General features: G+C 27.9%; 2 protein-coding genes across 4 annotated transcripts in view; one reads left to right on the top strand and one right to left on the bottom strand.

Annotated features, from left to right (window-relative positions):
* LOC123298611 overlaps positions 1-6,724 on the bottom strand; it is a 140,597-nt gene extending 133,873 nt beyond the window's left edge. The window contains exons 1-2 of the mRNA XM_044880696.1: positions 6,307-6,724; positions 5,524-5,736 (exon numbers count right to left, since the gene is read on the bottom strand). Coding sequence (XP_044736631.1) covers positions 5,524-5,736; positions 6,307-6,583 — 490 coding nt within the window. The 5' untranslated portion in view covers positions 6,584-6,724. The remainder of the gene's footprint in view (positions 1-5,523; positions 5,737-6,306) is intronic.
* LOC123298612 (autophagy-related protein 16-1) overlaps positions 1-17,545 on the top strand; it is a 788,644-nt gene that overhangs the window by 154,174 nt on the left and 616,925 nt on the right. The gene's annotated exons all lie outside the window — the stretch shown is intronic.

Here is a 17,545-nt window from a genome sequence, read left to right as displayed (position 1 = left end):
CTATATCACTGATTTGACAACGGTCTTGAAAAGATCTTATGGATTATATGTGGATATAAGATATACAGACGAATTTTAAGTTTGATTTCAGATTGCAGAGATTGCTTTTACGTGTCGTTGTAGATTTCATCATAAAAAACTCTCAGCTTAATCGTCACTTTAATAAAATAAAGAAACATTCAAATTTTTAATATCAGAGTTAAAAGGTCTACACGGAAAGTGTAAATTATTTCAAAAAAGATCGAGATGTGTCGTGGGACACCTGGTAGGAACTATGCTCCTTTCGTATTTTCGTATATTATGAATTTAGCGCTTACTTGTTTTATTACGATAAATTTTTCTTCCAAAAAATTTAAGATATTAATTTTAGAAGACAAATACTTGTTTTATTCTCTAAAAAATTTAATTTTATAGTAACTTTTACTTTTTACTGTATAAATTATTTGTAATATAAGTTTTACAAAGATATACTTCTGATTTAATAGTCAACCCAATATGTACGTACATTGCCTACATTTGATTTGATCAGGATATTTCTGTTGTCTAGCATAACATAAAATTTCTTTTTGCTTACTATAAATTATCTCTAATATCTTTAACTTCTGATAACTAACTTTTACTTGTAATTTTTTTAATGAAAAAAAGATCACCTTGTATATAAAATGAAATACAAAACAAAGATATACAATGTAATAGCCCGTATCTGTAGTATAACTTTGTCAAATGTCAAATATTTAGTATCATCAAATTTATCTCTACTTAAAAACTGTCTTTTACTTTATATATATATTATTTTGAAATGATTATCCAACCCTCCAATGTCCTTAAAAACTTTAAAATGTGGATTTGATTTGTTCCCCTATTTATATAAATAAGTCCCATTTTATCCATTATATATGTTATCTTAACATACCACCATAGATAGTTTTATTAGTGTTGTTACAACATTAAGAGTTCACATTCAATTTAGAGCCGTTATGTTGTAGTCTTGTCTGGTCTGGTCAATACATATAGAAAACATTTTTCTATATTAGATCGGAGCTATGAATTGAACGAATGTAATGTCTTAGAAAAACAACACAAAAATCAAAAAAACTCAATATCATAAATATTTATATATCTGACATTTATATTCGACTAGATAAAATAAACTACTCATGTTTTATTTATAGATATAAATAGATATATATATATAAACGTAGACCACCCATATCATTTTAAGATAAACAGTTTAATGATGATTTGTGTTTTTGTTTTAACAAAAGGATCATTTTTTGGAAAATAAATCATTTTTAAAAGATGCTTATTCGATTAAATTGAATATAAAATTTTTTTAATCAATTTTATAGATTTGATTTTTTGAGCTTTCTCTTTTGCACGCATGTTGATGATATTGTAACGTGGTGAATACCTGGCTTTCACCCAAGAGGCTTGGGTTTGATTCTGGGTATCCCTCAGCACTCGCGTTCGCGTTAATAGCATTGTGCTCACTTAAATAAACATAAATGATTTAAATTCGGAAATATTTGGGACTTTCGTTAGTTTAAAATTAGTTGTACTCAGTAATAATTAAAGAAACTTTTGTTAGAAATATAGTGAAATTAGTTAAATTGAATTGAATTATTTAGATTATTTCTCTGCTCTAATATTTTTACTGTCAAACATTATTCAATAATCACGTAATCAAACTGTTTTTAATTCGCTAGTGCATTCAAAAATAAATTTATATAAAATTATGTAGAGGTTATGATTAAGGAAGTTAAAAAATATTTAACGGGCGAAATATTTGATTCATGTGCAGTAAATCTCTCGTGAGCAAATGTCTCATCATGCGACTGAAGATTACCGAACGGTTGACGGGAGTGCTGACGGGGTAAGATTATAATTAGTTTGACTTTTTTTTATATTTTTTATCAATGAATTCATTGTTTTTTTGAATATTTAATATAACAAATGTTGTATAAATTAGTAACATCCGCGCCAAAATTTAAACACGATTTCCTATTCAATAAAATATGATGTTTTTTTTCTAACAATTGACGTTCATATTTGATTGTGTCCGATAGAAAAAAAGTTTTGTTATTATTTTCCGAAAATTGTTCTATATTGATGAGAATACCTTTTTAGCCTTAGATACACTTCTTAGCCTACGTTTGTTGAACATCTGCTCTGGTCAAGATCTGTCAATATTTTTACATCTTTCTATGTGTAATATTAATAAATCATCCAACTTGAGAGTAGGAAACTGCGAACCACAAGAATTTCGTGCTTTTAGAACACATTGTGAATAGAATAACCAGACCATGTTAAATTGAATAATAATGTACATATAAATGTATTAAAATTGTGTGAGTTTGAATTGAATAATTTATAACATTTTGTTTAAATAATTATTATTATTATTGATAGAATTCGATGCGATGCATATTGTATCGATCGTAGATACAACTAACAACTCTGCAGCTACTGGTATGCATATTTTCAAACGTGCTTCAAATATTAATTAGCTATCTATTATTTTTTTTATCTGACTTCCATTAACAAAATTTTATAACAAATAGTACCTATTTTAGATAGAAATGGGATAGGATAAGAGGTTAATTTACTAACGCATGCAAAATATGCACAACGAGTGCGTAGCAGGACTTGGACAAACACAGATGTGCGTTAATAACATTAAAAAAGTTACTATATTCATTTATTATTAGTTTAGAGTTTTTGACAGTAATTTGGCTAATTTGAGTGGTTGAAAATGCCACTCTCCACGCACAGTGAAGTAAGTAGTAGCTCTTATCTCACGGACACCATATTCAGTTCTTCAGAGTAATATATTGATTGAAAAGTACGAATTTGTCAAACTTTGAGCTTGATGATCTTAGCGTTTTTCTTGATACATGGATGATTTCGCAAAAATAAATTCAATTTAAGAGACTGACGAAAGACTCTTCATGCTATGCTGTCACAATTTTAGACTAGACCAAGCATGTTAACTAGGAAACTTACTGCAAAGCAAGTACGAGTAAATGCAGGGGGGATTGTTAAAAAGAGAAAACCCAAAAATTGGGCTTAATGCTTTAATTTTAGTAAAATATGTTTATCATGACTAGTGAAAGTTTGCAACAATCCTAGAAAAATCTCACGATATTATAGATATACAATTAATCAACGTACTTGTATTTTCTGCATTATCTTACCAAAATCGTTAAGGCTGTTTATCTCTCTCTCAAGAAGAATTAGTTTTCAAATTTTATTTAAGAGTCAATAAATCAAATTTTTAATGGAAGTATAAAAAAAATCATTGCATCTATTATTATTGTATAAATAAATTTGTAGTTTGATAAAAAAAAAAGATTTATTAATATTCTATTTAGATAACAATCATTTAAATTCTTTTTAAAAATAATTAGCTATTAATATTTTGAGCTCCAAATAATCCTAACCGTAGTTTATATTTTTCACACAAATAAAACTATACATACCGTCTATGAATATTGAATGGCGCTTTTTTCTATTGAATTTAAAAAATTTATTCTAAAACCGTAAAACTTTTTGTTTCATGCATGACAATTAATTTGGATAAATTATTATTGGCTCCAGACTATGTTTGACCCATTCTCTTGTTTTTCACAGTTAAAGTTGGTATCGCTAACAAACGGTAGATTAAGAAAAAGGTAGCCCACGAGGATATGTTTCGATAACCATGTCTTAACTTTTTTTGGGCTGACTAAAACCCATAACTTTGTCCTAAGGCACGGGAAAATCCATTTTTATCCTATGTTTAGCTTTAAAAACTTGATCAATTTGACTTTACAGGGGGATTTTGCGTGAATTTTTGGTGAAACAAATGTTGATCTCTTTCGAATTCATAGAAAAATCAAATATAAATTATTTACCTCAAAACTTCGAGGAATTTGGTTGCTTGAAAATGAAAATTTACATTTGAAGATGAAACAAAAGAAGGAATGCTCAAACACTACATTAAATTTCAAGAAATGTTGATTTCTCTAGAATTTATAGTCAAGACATGCCAATGACACCCACGAATCAAATTTATTGCGAAATAAAATAAAATTGTCATAAAACTGTCAAAATACAAATAATAAACTTATCACTTGAAAAATAATTAATCATGAATGCAGTATGCGTACTTGATTCATTCAAAAAAATTCGCGCAATGAACTTTTTAGTATTTATTTCTTGGTGGCTCATCGATTCCTTTCCTTATAAAATTATAAACGTGTGAGTTAGTTACTCAACATACATTGTAACAGTGCAATATTTAGGTCTAGTGCCATATGTTAAATTTGACACTCATTTCACAACGCCTTGAATTTTAAGAGCATGTCGTCAAGAATGGGAACTAGAAAATTGAAGAATATTCAATGAGGACGGTATTCAAATAAGAAGTAGTACTCGAAAGAACGAGATTTCCGATCAATTTCGTCGGGGAAAGCAGCCCCCTTTTGAAATAATCGATATGAGATACATCAACTGGCCCTAGACTTAAAAAAGAGTGCCATTGCATTTGCACACATATGATTTGTGTGTGGGAATATTTTTTTTTGTATTCATTGCAAATAATAATGAATAGGTCATGTCTGCCAGAAAACGAACATCACATTTCTGAATTATGCATTTTATCATGTCTTGAAAGCGACGAACAAACATTAAGAACTCAATGGCATATTTATTTCTTAAGGGGGCCTTCCACTTTAAACAAACATAAAATAAAAATGTTGGTTTATCGCAAAAAATATGAAGCCAATACAATTTTGGCAGGTATTTCTTCTACATAAATAAAAATCTATCAAAATTTTATTGAAAACTGTTGATTTTTACCCGACTGAGCAACGCAAAGGAGTGGTAATGTGTTTATCAGTCTATATATGTGTGTTCCTATATGGCACACTAGAGACCAAACGCGTTGGTCCGATTTTGATGATTCAAACCTCAATCGATTTGTCTCAGATCTCAGCCTTGCAGTAATGAAAATTCAATATGGCGACCGACAGACGCAATATTGTGAAAATGTGTATTCCTATGTGGGATTTAGGATTTATTTTAAAATGCCTGTTGATTGTGACACCCAATAGTAAAAAATATAACAAAATTTCTTCAGTAAATCACAAATTTGAACAATATAATATACGGGAAAAAAATCCTTATAAAGTGTCAAGGTATTACTATATCGAAATGTTTTTGTATATGTGTATGAACCCCTGTGAATGTGATCCCACCAGATATAGCTAGTGAATGCATGTAACATGTCAATGAATCGAATGTGTGATGAATTATTAATGCTCCCATAGGAGCAACAGGATGCTATGATTTTCACTCTTATACGTATTTCATGTAGGTAGATAGCCATTCATATTATACCGCTCCCTTAAGAAAATCCATGTCATGATATAGTTCCTTTTTCTACAAAAACATTCGTATGCATATTTCGTATCACGATGATCCCCATAAATCAATATCAAGAATATATTATTCTATTTATTTAAATTTGTTATGCAATCTTACCTGGTAAATCATCTGCATTCGCACTGAAGAGTACACAAAGACCGGTTTCATAGTTGACAGCATGGCATGAATCATTACCCTGGCATGTTTCTAAGCAATCGGTTAACATTAAGGTACCCGGTATTGAGTCTAAAAGATTGCCTGGTGCTGAGAATACATAGCCGGTAATGATTTCAAAACCAATCATTTCTGGATCACAGTCCTCCATTGGTCCTGAAATAAAATTTTTACGTTATTCTCCTTTGTAGCTTCAATTGTAAAATTGTTTGTCCTGAAAGTATCACATCTTTTTCAAAACAAATGCAGGAGTTAGGCTTAGACTTTAGGTGAGACTTAGATACTTCTGGTTTAACTAGAAGATTGTCTAAATAAATTTCTTAAAAGGGGAAGATGTATAGTTTCTGGCTGAGCTATAGTTAATTGTTCGTTAATTACTGGGTGATTTCTTCGTTCCTTTGAAGAACTTTGGAAACTAAAAGAAACTGCTGAGGATAGTTTCAGGTTTTCGCTGTAACCTGACAAAAGTTTAAGTCTCTAAGGAATTACAGGTTCTTGCTGATAAACCTGCCAAGGCTTCCTCAAAATGTGTTTGTTCCCCTTTCATAATGGGGTTGATCAAAAATGGGTTTATCAACCAAAAATTTGACTTATACAAAAGAAGGAATATTTGACATGTCAGTTTTGATACACAGCTGGCGAAAAATCTTCTAAGAACAAACAGACCTTCTAACATCAAACATAAATGTGTTTATATATATTGATAATAAAAATTGATAAACTAACCTGATGGAGGTATTGGTGCAGCTTCTGGTGCGGAAACAATCTCTGTATCATCTTCAACGGATGCCGTCACTGACGGTGGTATATCGTCAAAATCATTTTCATTTGGTGCAGCAGCATTATTACTTGAATCGTCATCAACTGAGGCTGGTATACTTTCATCATCACCTTCTGCAGCTGCTGCTACTGCTGGTGGTGGAGCATCATCTTGGCCAACTACAAACATGACTCCGATTGCTAATAGAAGCACTAACGATGTTAATATCCTTAGCGACAACATTTCGTGTGTTGTTCGTTACTGTGCTCCAGACGTTGTTGATGATATAGTCTGATGACGATGTCAATACACTTTGTTAGAGGTTGATGGAGTTTCAATTTGTTTGTTATGACGATGTCGATTGGGGTCGTATCGGTATAGTAGTTATCTGTAACATAGGAAAATTGTGTTTCAATATATTGCATGTATGCATAGTTGTTGAGAAAATTTACATATATGGAAAAGATATTATCGAAGATGTGTTGTAATGTAAGACGCTTTTCTTGAAAAAATGAAAAATGGAAATTTTATTCATTGCTCAATTTACAATTTCATTTCTGGAGATTGAAATAATTTGTTATCAAGCTATTTATTGGCTAATTAGAAATTTGACACTCTACTAAAATTCTGGGGTATATTTGATCATCATAAGATAATTTCGTCATCGAGGGCTGGCGAACGAAAGTTGTAGAAATCAAAGTGAGAAACTTGTAGAAATAAAAAAAATTGATGGGAGATTACAAATTTTATAGTTTGAATTATTCTAAGTGGACAACATGAATGACAACGGGAGATTTTGCATTAGAAGCGAGGAATTCGAAACACATCGAGATAAAATTGAAATTATTCATGAAAGTTCTCATTTTGAATCTTTAATGAAATCTCACCCACAACGAGCCAATAAAAACATGAACTGTTGGAGTCTGGAGAGAGAGAGAGGGTGAGTAGGGGGGGATTGATTAACCGAAGTATATTCTCGATAAACATGAAAATGTGAACAGAAATTTGAAAAATATAAATGATAAATTACCGTAATCAGACACAAAAATTTTATGTACTTACATTAAAAAAATTACGTATTTTAGAGAGAGAACTAAATAGTACATGATAATTTCATTAAAATTTTTCAAATAAGTTAAATGTATTAATTTTTTATATATTTAAATTAATTAATTTATTAAAAATTTAGTTAATTATCCATGTTTAACATTTATATAACATTAATAGATATTTCTTGTACTACAAATTTAGCTATCAATTATAAAACTATATGACAGCTGGATGAATTATTATACATTTGTTTTTTCAAGCTTTTTAATTTGTGGTTTTACTACAATGTCAAAGATCAAATTTATTCAAGGCATTTAAATATAGTTTTATTTGTTTAATAATGTAATAAATTGATTTGAAGTTAAATTATTGTATCTTTTACATGTTCAATAGTTTTAGGGCAAATTAGACGTATGTTTTTTTGTGGGTTTATTAATTTTTATAATCATAAATCATTGAATTCAAATTAAAATATTCATTTATTCAAATAAATCATAATTAGAGACCTAACAATTTATTGTTATTAAAGCCTGAATATTTCAAAAAAAAAAAACCATTTTAAAATAAACTTTTAGATGGAAAGTTTCTCGAGATTGTCTAGCACAAAGCTAAAATTTTAGCACAGAGCTAAAAATTCCAAATTCAAAAATTGTAATCATTGGTTATTACTAGCAAAAATTTAAACGGAATGCTTACTTGACTATGTTTCACTTTGAAAAATTTGTTGTTTAAAATTTGAGTTCTTAATTTCTTTGTTTTTCACTTAAAATTGAAGCCAATAAATCTGGAATTCCTTCTTTATTTTGCAATTTTGTGGAATAAAATTAAAAAGAAATCCGAATCTAAGCGAGTAAGGTATGTCAAATTATACACTATCAGAAGAAGAGTAAGTTTCTGGATGGCCTGAATGTGATGCGACTCACTGGGTGGGAATCTGTTGAGGTAGCCAAGGAAGCCAACCCACCCCGTGCTCTAGCACCAATTTAAATAAAAAAAACTTTCATTTTTAAACTTTTTCAATACCTTATTACTATCGTAAATAATACACCCACATAATTAACCACGATATCTGTCTCGTTTATCATAATAATAATTATTACATCTATAAAATTGATTAATCAATAATTTTCTCAGTCCATAAAATTTTATAACACTTAATTTTAATGCCATTAAATAGTTTTATGAAGTTAAAAGTGAATACATTCTTATATAAGAAATATTTTAACCTTTTGACCTTTCTTATGATCCAAACAAGTGAAAACAAAACATGTACATAATAAATTTTAATTATGTTTGATTTATATCAATTAATTATGGTTTGTTTCTTTACAACATCTTTTAAAGCATGATAAATTTTTGATAATTGTGCTGAATCCATATTTCTATCAAAATGTACAGCCCTTAAATTATTGAAACAGTAATCTCTAATTTTTTTTTAAACTTATAATGATTTTAATCCACATGTTTTAATAAAATTAGTTAGTTGAGAAGAATTTTTAGTAATTTAAATCGGCTTAAGATTAGAATGCTATTAAAATTACTGTCTGTATTCTAACAGTCAAGATAAAAATAACTGAACCTATATCATCTCTTTTGAAAATTTGACAAAACCTTTCTTTTCACTCTCTGAGTTTTCAACTTATTTAGCCTAGGGAAATGTTAAAGTGACAATTTAAAGACTAATTGTCATGTTTGTCAGAATAGGACTTAATGAGTAAAAGAAACTCTTAAAATTCTTATTTAATTGGGTCAGTTTTTTATGAATTCGTGTTTACTTTAAGTATAGCTATATCCTTAATTTAATAATAGAGATTGTACACACAAAAATAAAAATAAAAAAAAACGACACAAAGATTCAAACACAACTGCAACTACTAAATAATATTTTATTACCATACTAAGTCAAAATAAATTGTTGTAATATTATTTAAAATTGTGTTTAATAAATCATGGATGGAGCTACATAATATTTATATTTATATAAAATTTTAAAATCACTACGCGCTCAACGCTGCCTTTACTGGCTGTGGCTTTTACATGATACTTAAAAACATAACAGCCACTTAATCCAGGCAACATATGAACGCTGCAAATACCTTTGAAAAACTCATATTTAATGTAATCATCAATTTTTTTTGTAAAAGTTGTTGAATTCATAAAAAAAGTTTGTTTTTACTCATTGATTAACACTATTTTGAGTAAAATTTTCAAAAATGTCTGATTGTTCAAAATATTTTTTCTAAAAGTAACCATTCTCATAGCCCGAAATTTGTTTGAATCTCTACGGCGAAACTCAACAATGACGTCACTTATAAAGTATTTTCCTCTTTAATTAATTAGGAGTTTTAAACGTTCGTGTTTTGCGAACTTCTAAAGATCTTAGAAAATCATCTTCAGTTTTTTGTCCGAGCAGTAACAATTCTTCACCTGAATTGTTCATCACGAATTCATCAAAATTATTGATCTTTACACACTAAGACTTGGTTTCTCCTCGTGAGACGGGATGTTAAAGTTTGTTTTCTCAATGTAGGCGCCGTTCTAACCCATACTAAGTAGACAGCAAACAGCAAGCAATGAGCGCTTTGTTTTATAATAAAGTGGAAAGATAATCCACAATGTGTAGTTAAAAAAAAATCGTGTATAAATAATTCATTCAAAGTACTATCTAATTTGTGATTGTAAATTTTCTACAAAATACATGGCATACACTCAGAGAGCTAACAGCTCAGACAGACATAACACAACTGTATTTTTATATTTATTAAACGCTCTTTTTATCCAGATGGGTTTTTAGTTCAAAAATTATTAATTATAAATCTGGTATGTTATGCTAGGATCGTGAGCTCATTTAGAAGCGAAATTTTTATGATTCTTTTTGGAGGATGGATAATTTTGATTAAAAAAATAATGTGAGGTTTAAATTGTCACTTGTAAAATATAAATAAAAGGAATTTTGCAAGTATTAGGAAAATTTATTTTCCATGCGACAACTTTTATCTTAAAGTAAAATTATGATAAAGGGCTTAACTAAGTTTCAACAGGCGTCGAATAAATAGATAGCTATTGGAAATCACAGTAATTTACTACAACGCTGTTTAAATTTATGTATGTAAATCTGTGTCTTTGCTAAAATTTAAGTCTACTTATGACTGCTTCACGTCATTAGTGGTTTTCCCAATGATTGGTTGAAAATCTGGTGCAACTGTAGTAAATAAAATCATTTTGAAAATCTTTCGATAATGGTAAAGTTGCCACCATTTGTATGCACGAAAAATAAAAATCGAAGTATTCGAAAATCGAAAAGCTCAGTTTTATAAACATTCCAGTCAGAGTTAAAACCTCATTTTTCACTGGCAGCAAGTAAATATTTTCTTTTAATAAGTAATTGTTTACTAGATATACTTTAATTGTTAAGCAATGAAATGCTTATTCTCTTGAATTAAGTATTGAGATCGTTGACTCAAAAAATTTTGACTTGAGAACATAAAAATTCGTTTTCTACCCAGTAAATTTTTTACTGTGTTCTTTATGATGTTCTAACTTATCTCAAGACTATACAAGAATGATAGATATTTAACTTCATTATGAGCTCACTGTCTAATAGCATCAGACAGAACTACGGTATGTATTTTAAGAGATTTTAATAAATAAATTTATATGTTTTTATATCAAACATCTGTTGTTATCAATAAATTTACTTATCATGAGATTATAAATATTTTACAAAATAAAGTTGTAAACTCTAAAGTTGAATTATTAAAAACTATTAAATGAAGTTATGTACATTTAATCGATCTAATAACTCAATCATATATTGATGTCTATATAAGGTGAGTATGGTCAATCGGCAAACATGCACCATCGATAGCAAGAAGGTCCTATTGGAATTCAAATAACTTTGGAATGTAGAATTATTATTGATGATTAAAAACATGTTTTCATAATCTTTTCAATATAATTCATTATTAAAAATTGTCTTGATTACTTAATAAAATAATAATGTGTTGTGCTGATTTCCTTAGCATAACTTTACTTTGAAATATTCGATTATTTCATTAAAAATGATCCGCAATAATTGTTTTATTGGTACTTTTTTTGTAAAGAGAAGTTATTATAGGCGATATTTGAAAAATGATTTGGGAAAGATTTGATTTCAATCAATCGTGTATACATTTGTACAATTGAAGAAATTTTTCGGACTGGTGTACGGTTTAAGGCTAGTTTAGTCAATACAAAAAGGTTTTATTTCGAAGCAATTATAGAGATATCACGAAAAATGCTCATCTTATCGTTAAAGGAGCTATACATAAATTATTTAGATACTAGTAACACTAAATTTTGCATTGAAAAATCCGAAATTTCAACACAAGAAATAAATCAGAGAAATTATCTATTTTCTACAATTTTACATCATATTTCAGAAACTGCTTCTCCTATCGATAAAGGGACTCAATTTTTATATTAAACAAAGGGAAAAACTAATATAAAAAAGAACGAAAGGTGTCGTGTGACATCCGGTAGGAACTATGTTCCTTTCGTACCTTTATTATGGCATAATATAAAATTTCCTCGTACTTACTTTAAATTATCCTTATTACCTTTAACTTCGGATATCTCACTTTCACAACTCTTTAGTAAAAAATACATAATTTTTTTGGTTACACTTTTTTTAATTTTACCTCCCAAACAGCAAACAAATCAGAACGATAACGTGCGATAAGAAACATAATTCCAGCAATAAGAAAATTTTACACGTGCGCCGGCAACTAAAATTCCAAAAATTTACGTTTGATACCTAACTTTTTCTGTCATCTTATGAGGTTTATACAATTAAGATTCTAAAACATCTAAAAACACATGTTCTTAAAATTGATTCATTTAAATAAAACTAAGGTTAATTTTATGTATCTTAAAGTTTTGTTTAAACACAAATAAATAAAATAATTTCATTTCCTACTTTATAATGTTAAGTTTGAATGATGGCATTGACCTTATAATTCACATATATACTTAAGTACTTAACTAAGTAAGATATCTTTAACATAAGTATTGAAAGTGAAAAATAAAAGCAGATGATAGAATCAGATCCAAAACAGATATATTTATTATTTGTTACAAAGAGATTTTAATGTAATTATAATTTTTATTACTTATAGGTACTACTTTAAAAATATACTTAAGTAAGTTATATACTTAATAATTTTAATAAATAATGAATACATATCTGTAAATGTAAGATATCTATATTGTAATTCTGATTTAGGCTATATAGTACTAGAGTAATACCCATCCGCTTCGCTGGGTTTAAAAGTAATTATTGATAAAGATTGCTCTCGCTTATCCCCTTTCTATAACACTCGAAATAATGGTAAGGATTGTTTTACACAAGTAAAATATATGTATGATTTTCTATTTTTTTAAATGTATAATAGTCGTAATTATTCATTGAGTATATCAGAAAAGATGGCCGTGAAATATTTTATATTGACTATTTTTACAGAAATCTGTAATTTATGGTAATGTCAAATTAAAATAATTTTTAATTTTTTTTAAAATTAATATATCTTTATAAATTATATCTCATGTGTTATTCTAAAGTATGAGCCATATTGCTGTTCAGTTTCATTAAAAATAATATTATTTTGTTTTAAATTGATTTAAAGAGGTTTCATTCTTGTTTTATCAAAGTTGGAAATCGTTGCAATCAAAGAGAATTGATTAAAATACACTTTTCTTTTCGATAAATATTTTGAAAAATTTCTACAAATTTGTAGGCTATACTTGGGAAGTTCTTCAACCATTTAGACTTAAGATATTTGCACCGACATGAGACTTAAAAAAGTTGTATCAACACTGATTGTCTCTGTTAGTTGTTATAAATTTTCGTTAAAATAAAGTTGTCGATATTTAACTCGTTAGGGATAGGAATCGATAATATTGAGAAGATTTTTAACATTTTTAGTTGGCATTTTTGCTACAAAAAGTAACTTTTTAAGTTTTTTCATAGCAATAATACTTTTAAGCGTTACAAACTTGGGACTAAACTTAGTATACTTTGATATATTTCATGTATACATGGTATAAAATTTTGAATTCTTAAGAAAAGAAAAGTGAGTAAAGAAGTAAACTACCTTAAGTGATATTAATGTATGTTACTGACTTAAATCATAATATTATTCTTTTCCTACGGAAATATACTTATTTTAACACTTGAACTATTAAAATAATAATATACACAATACAATAGATTACATACACTCTTACTCTTATTCTTGTGTAAAACAATAAAATTAGAATTCTAGCGCCTACGAAATGATAAAGATTTATTCTCATTCAATTATTATTATTGTACAGGATGTTACAGGATACTTACCAATCAGCACTCGCGATTATTGAATGATATTTACGTAGTCCTATTTTTTATAAGGTAGTACATTAAAACATAAATTGATATAAAATTATGTAGAGGTTATGATTTACAAAGTTAAAAAATATTTAACGAACGAAATGTTTAACGCATTTGCAGCACGCGTAAGCAAATCTCTCATCTCGTGGATAGGAATTACCGAATGGTTGATTGCTGACGGGTTAAGTAATTTTAATTTAATTCAAACTTGTAAAAATTTACTTTTTGGACAAAGTTTTGAGATATTGATCAAAATTGCTGCGAATTGCTGCGGCCCTTCGTACACGATTTTTGGTAATATCTCAGAAATTGTTATTCAATCGCCAAATTTTGTTTCGCTTGGGTCAAAATTACTCTAGAAAATGATTTTATCCAAAACGAAGACAAAAAAGTGTTTCCAAATTTTTGTTTTTTGCTTTTTTCTCTTTCTAAAACAATTTGCCAATTCACAAAAATTTGTTTGTTCATGAATGTGTTATATCAAGTAATTTTGATCCAAAAAACACAAAAATCAGGCTCATTTAACGCTTGAGTGAATTATTTTTAAGATATAGCCTAAAAACTTGAAAGATAATTTTTACTTCAAAGTGATTTATAATATCCCTTGAAAAATGCTCGTCTTATTGCTAAATGAGTTGGATTTTATATTTTGTTGTTAGTTATCCATTCAGAATTATTGACAATATCTCTCTAAAGGTGATCAAGTTATGAAAACGAATTATTGTTGTTTAAAGTTCCCAATATCCACAGTACAAGAAACAACTAACAATTGATAAAAATAATGTATAGCTACTTCTGATGCATTTTGTAGATCGGCTTATAGATTGATATCTATTTTTTGTATAAGTAACAATAATAAAATGAAATTAAAATATCATATATGAGAAATGTATATGTAAGGTAAGGTGTAGATAACAATAACATTGCTGGCGATATATGATTATTTATTATTAAAATGAGAGCAATCTACACTTATACTTAGTTAAGACAAGTTCTCTTTTAGTTAAGTAACTTATACTGGACTGGACTGACTTAAGTAACAAACTACCATATTATATCATTATACAATGGAATTATATAAATATACACTTATATATCTTCTTGTGTTCTTCTATTGTCGGCATACCAATTCTATTTCTATTCTATTTAAATTATTGTTTCAATATCTTTTTTTTTTAAAACCATTTACTTGCAATTTATAAAAAATAAAAAAGTTATAATAAATACCACGCAATATTTTGAAAATGAGAAAAAAATTGAATACTTATTGCTGTTATTAATTTATTTTATGCAAGAAATATTATCATTGCTTAATAAGAGTGTATCATTAGGGTATCGGCGTAACGTTTCTGCGGGCTTTCTAGAAACGAGTTTTACACGACCAAAATATCCTTCAAGTGAAAAAAAATTGGATGAAACCTAATTAGCGAGAAATATCTATCTAGAGATAACTAAGGACTGGTTTAATCATATCGCTTATGACCACATTGTGATCGAAATACGTATTTGCAGTGTCAGAATATTCTTAAAACTGAGAAATGTTTAAATTTCCATTAAAAAATTTCCATGAAAATACTCGATGAGTGTAGTAGAGTCTCGATAATCAGGGATGTTCCAATTACTAGATTTCTATGATTCTATGGAAAAAATGCATTATAATCTCGATAATCGAATCTTCTGATTATCACGACTCTACTGCGTTTATTATAACTATCATTTAAATAGTGGGAGCGCATTTAAATTTCATGGAATACCGCTTCTTACGACGTAATTTTTTTACGCTATTTCAGCGGTGGTTTTCATACCTAAATCTTTTTAAATTGAAACGTGACCCCGTGATGAAAATATTATCATAATTGAACTCAAAAGAAAATAGAATGGAGTTTTTTCCATTAGAATTTTCAAAGTATTGTACCCATTTCTTGGAGAAAATTTAAGCTTGATGTTTGACTGTAATCTTCAGAATCGTTCTAAAATCAACTTTGAATCAAAACTAGTAAATGATTCCTAACTGCTAATTGAAATTTTGAGTACTTTTAGGATATTCAGATTTATCAGTTGAAAATAATATTTTTGGAGGCGATTTTAAAATAAACCTTCTGTATAAATCTTTTTGAAAAAATTAAAAAGAAAAAATTCAATCAAAACAATACCTAATGTTATTAGAATGCATAAATTACGCCCAACAAATTGAACGGTTTTTTTTATTATTATTAAATAATATACCTTTTCAAGATCCTTTTATTGTTATAGGTCTGTCTATAAAAGGTGGCAATGAACGCATATTTTAAAATATAGTAGATAATACCTTCCTCCTTATTATGATTGATACGATTAAAATGAATCAAATCACTGTAAGAAGTTTATACTTTCCTGTTTATGCAATAACGAAAATTATATATTGCATACTACAAGTATTTATTATTAACCGACTCAGTTACGCAATAAAAATACGTACAAATTATTTTTTTATTATAGTTGTAACTTGATTTTTAACTCAAAAATAAATTTTTTTATAAAATTTGGTTTTTTTGTTTCAGGTAAATATATTTGCAAGAATTTAAAAACAGTAAGTTGAATTTCCTTGAAAATTAAAAAGATCTCTCACAAATTATATTATGTAATCTGCATTTCGGTCAAACTTTTTCAAACCTTGGGGAATGATAGTTTAAGTCATTCTGAATAGAAGTTCCCATGGTCACAAGTCAGGAAAATGATAGGATTTCGCTAAAGTTATCGCTAAATTAAAATTGGAAAATGTACTCATTTATATAAAAAAAATTATTTTAATTTAATTGTCAAAAATAATGTACGTATAGCTGAAAATGTTGATTTTAACTGTTCAGTTTATTGATCCACTCAACATTTAACACTGCTTCTTCTTTGAATTTCGTAACATATACTTCAAAGGAACTGTAATTAAAAAACAACACCCTTACATTAAAAAAACACACGTATGCATGTAGTTATACATATCTGTATATGTGTTTGCCTATACACACATAGGCATATATTATACAAATAAGTACATTTTCCAAATTTAATTTAGCTATGACTTGAAATCCTGTCATTTTCATGACTTGTGACAATGGGAATTTTTTTCCAGAATGACTTAAACTATCATTTGCTAAAATTTGAAAAAGTTTGATCGAAATGCAGATTACATCTAATTTGTGCGAGGTCTAAAATTTAATAGCATGTAAGTGTCAATAATCGTTCAATGAAAAATTTTTTCATGTAGGTATAACAGATAATGATCTCAAAACAAAGACATACTTGTATTGATATATTTATTTATTTATTTATTGTTTTGATAAGTATACTTAAAATAAGTATAATAATACTAATCATAAACATATACTTAAAATAATATTGTATGGAACTGACAATAATATTACACTTAAGTTAGAGTTACTAAGTTCTTGATAACAGTAATAATAATTATATAAGATTATCTTTTTAACATCCTTAAATCATTTTATATACAAAATGTAATAATGTTCTTTATATTTCTTTAGTAGTATACCTAGTCACTACAGCTCTCCGTGAGTATCTTTTAGCAACGAATATTATTAGCATTAGTAGTTTAGGTCTACTATAGCAGCTATAGAGTTGAAGAAGTAAGCAACTTTTATTATAAAACTAACTTTGTTTACCATCTAATGTTTGTTCTTCTGCTATTGTGTTATTATTAAAAACTATATCTTAGATATTTTACGAAATAATATAGATTGAAAATCAACGATTAA

The sequence above is a fragment of the Chrysoperla carnea genome, chromosome 4, assembly GCF_905475395.1.
Source record: "Chrysoperla carnea chromosome 4, inChrCarn1.1, whole genome shotgun sequence".
NCBI lineage: Eukaryota > Metazoa > Arthropoda > Insecta > Neuroptera > Chrysopidae > Chrysoperla > Chrysoperla carnea.
This window is presented reverse-complemented; position numbering and strand designations above follow the sequence as displayed.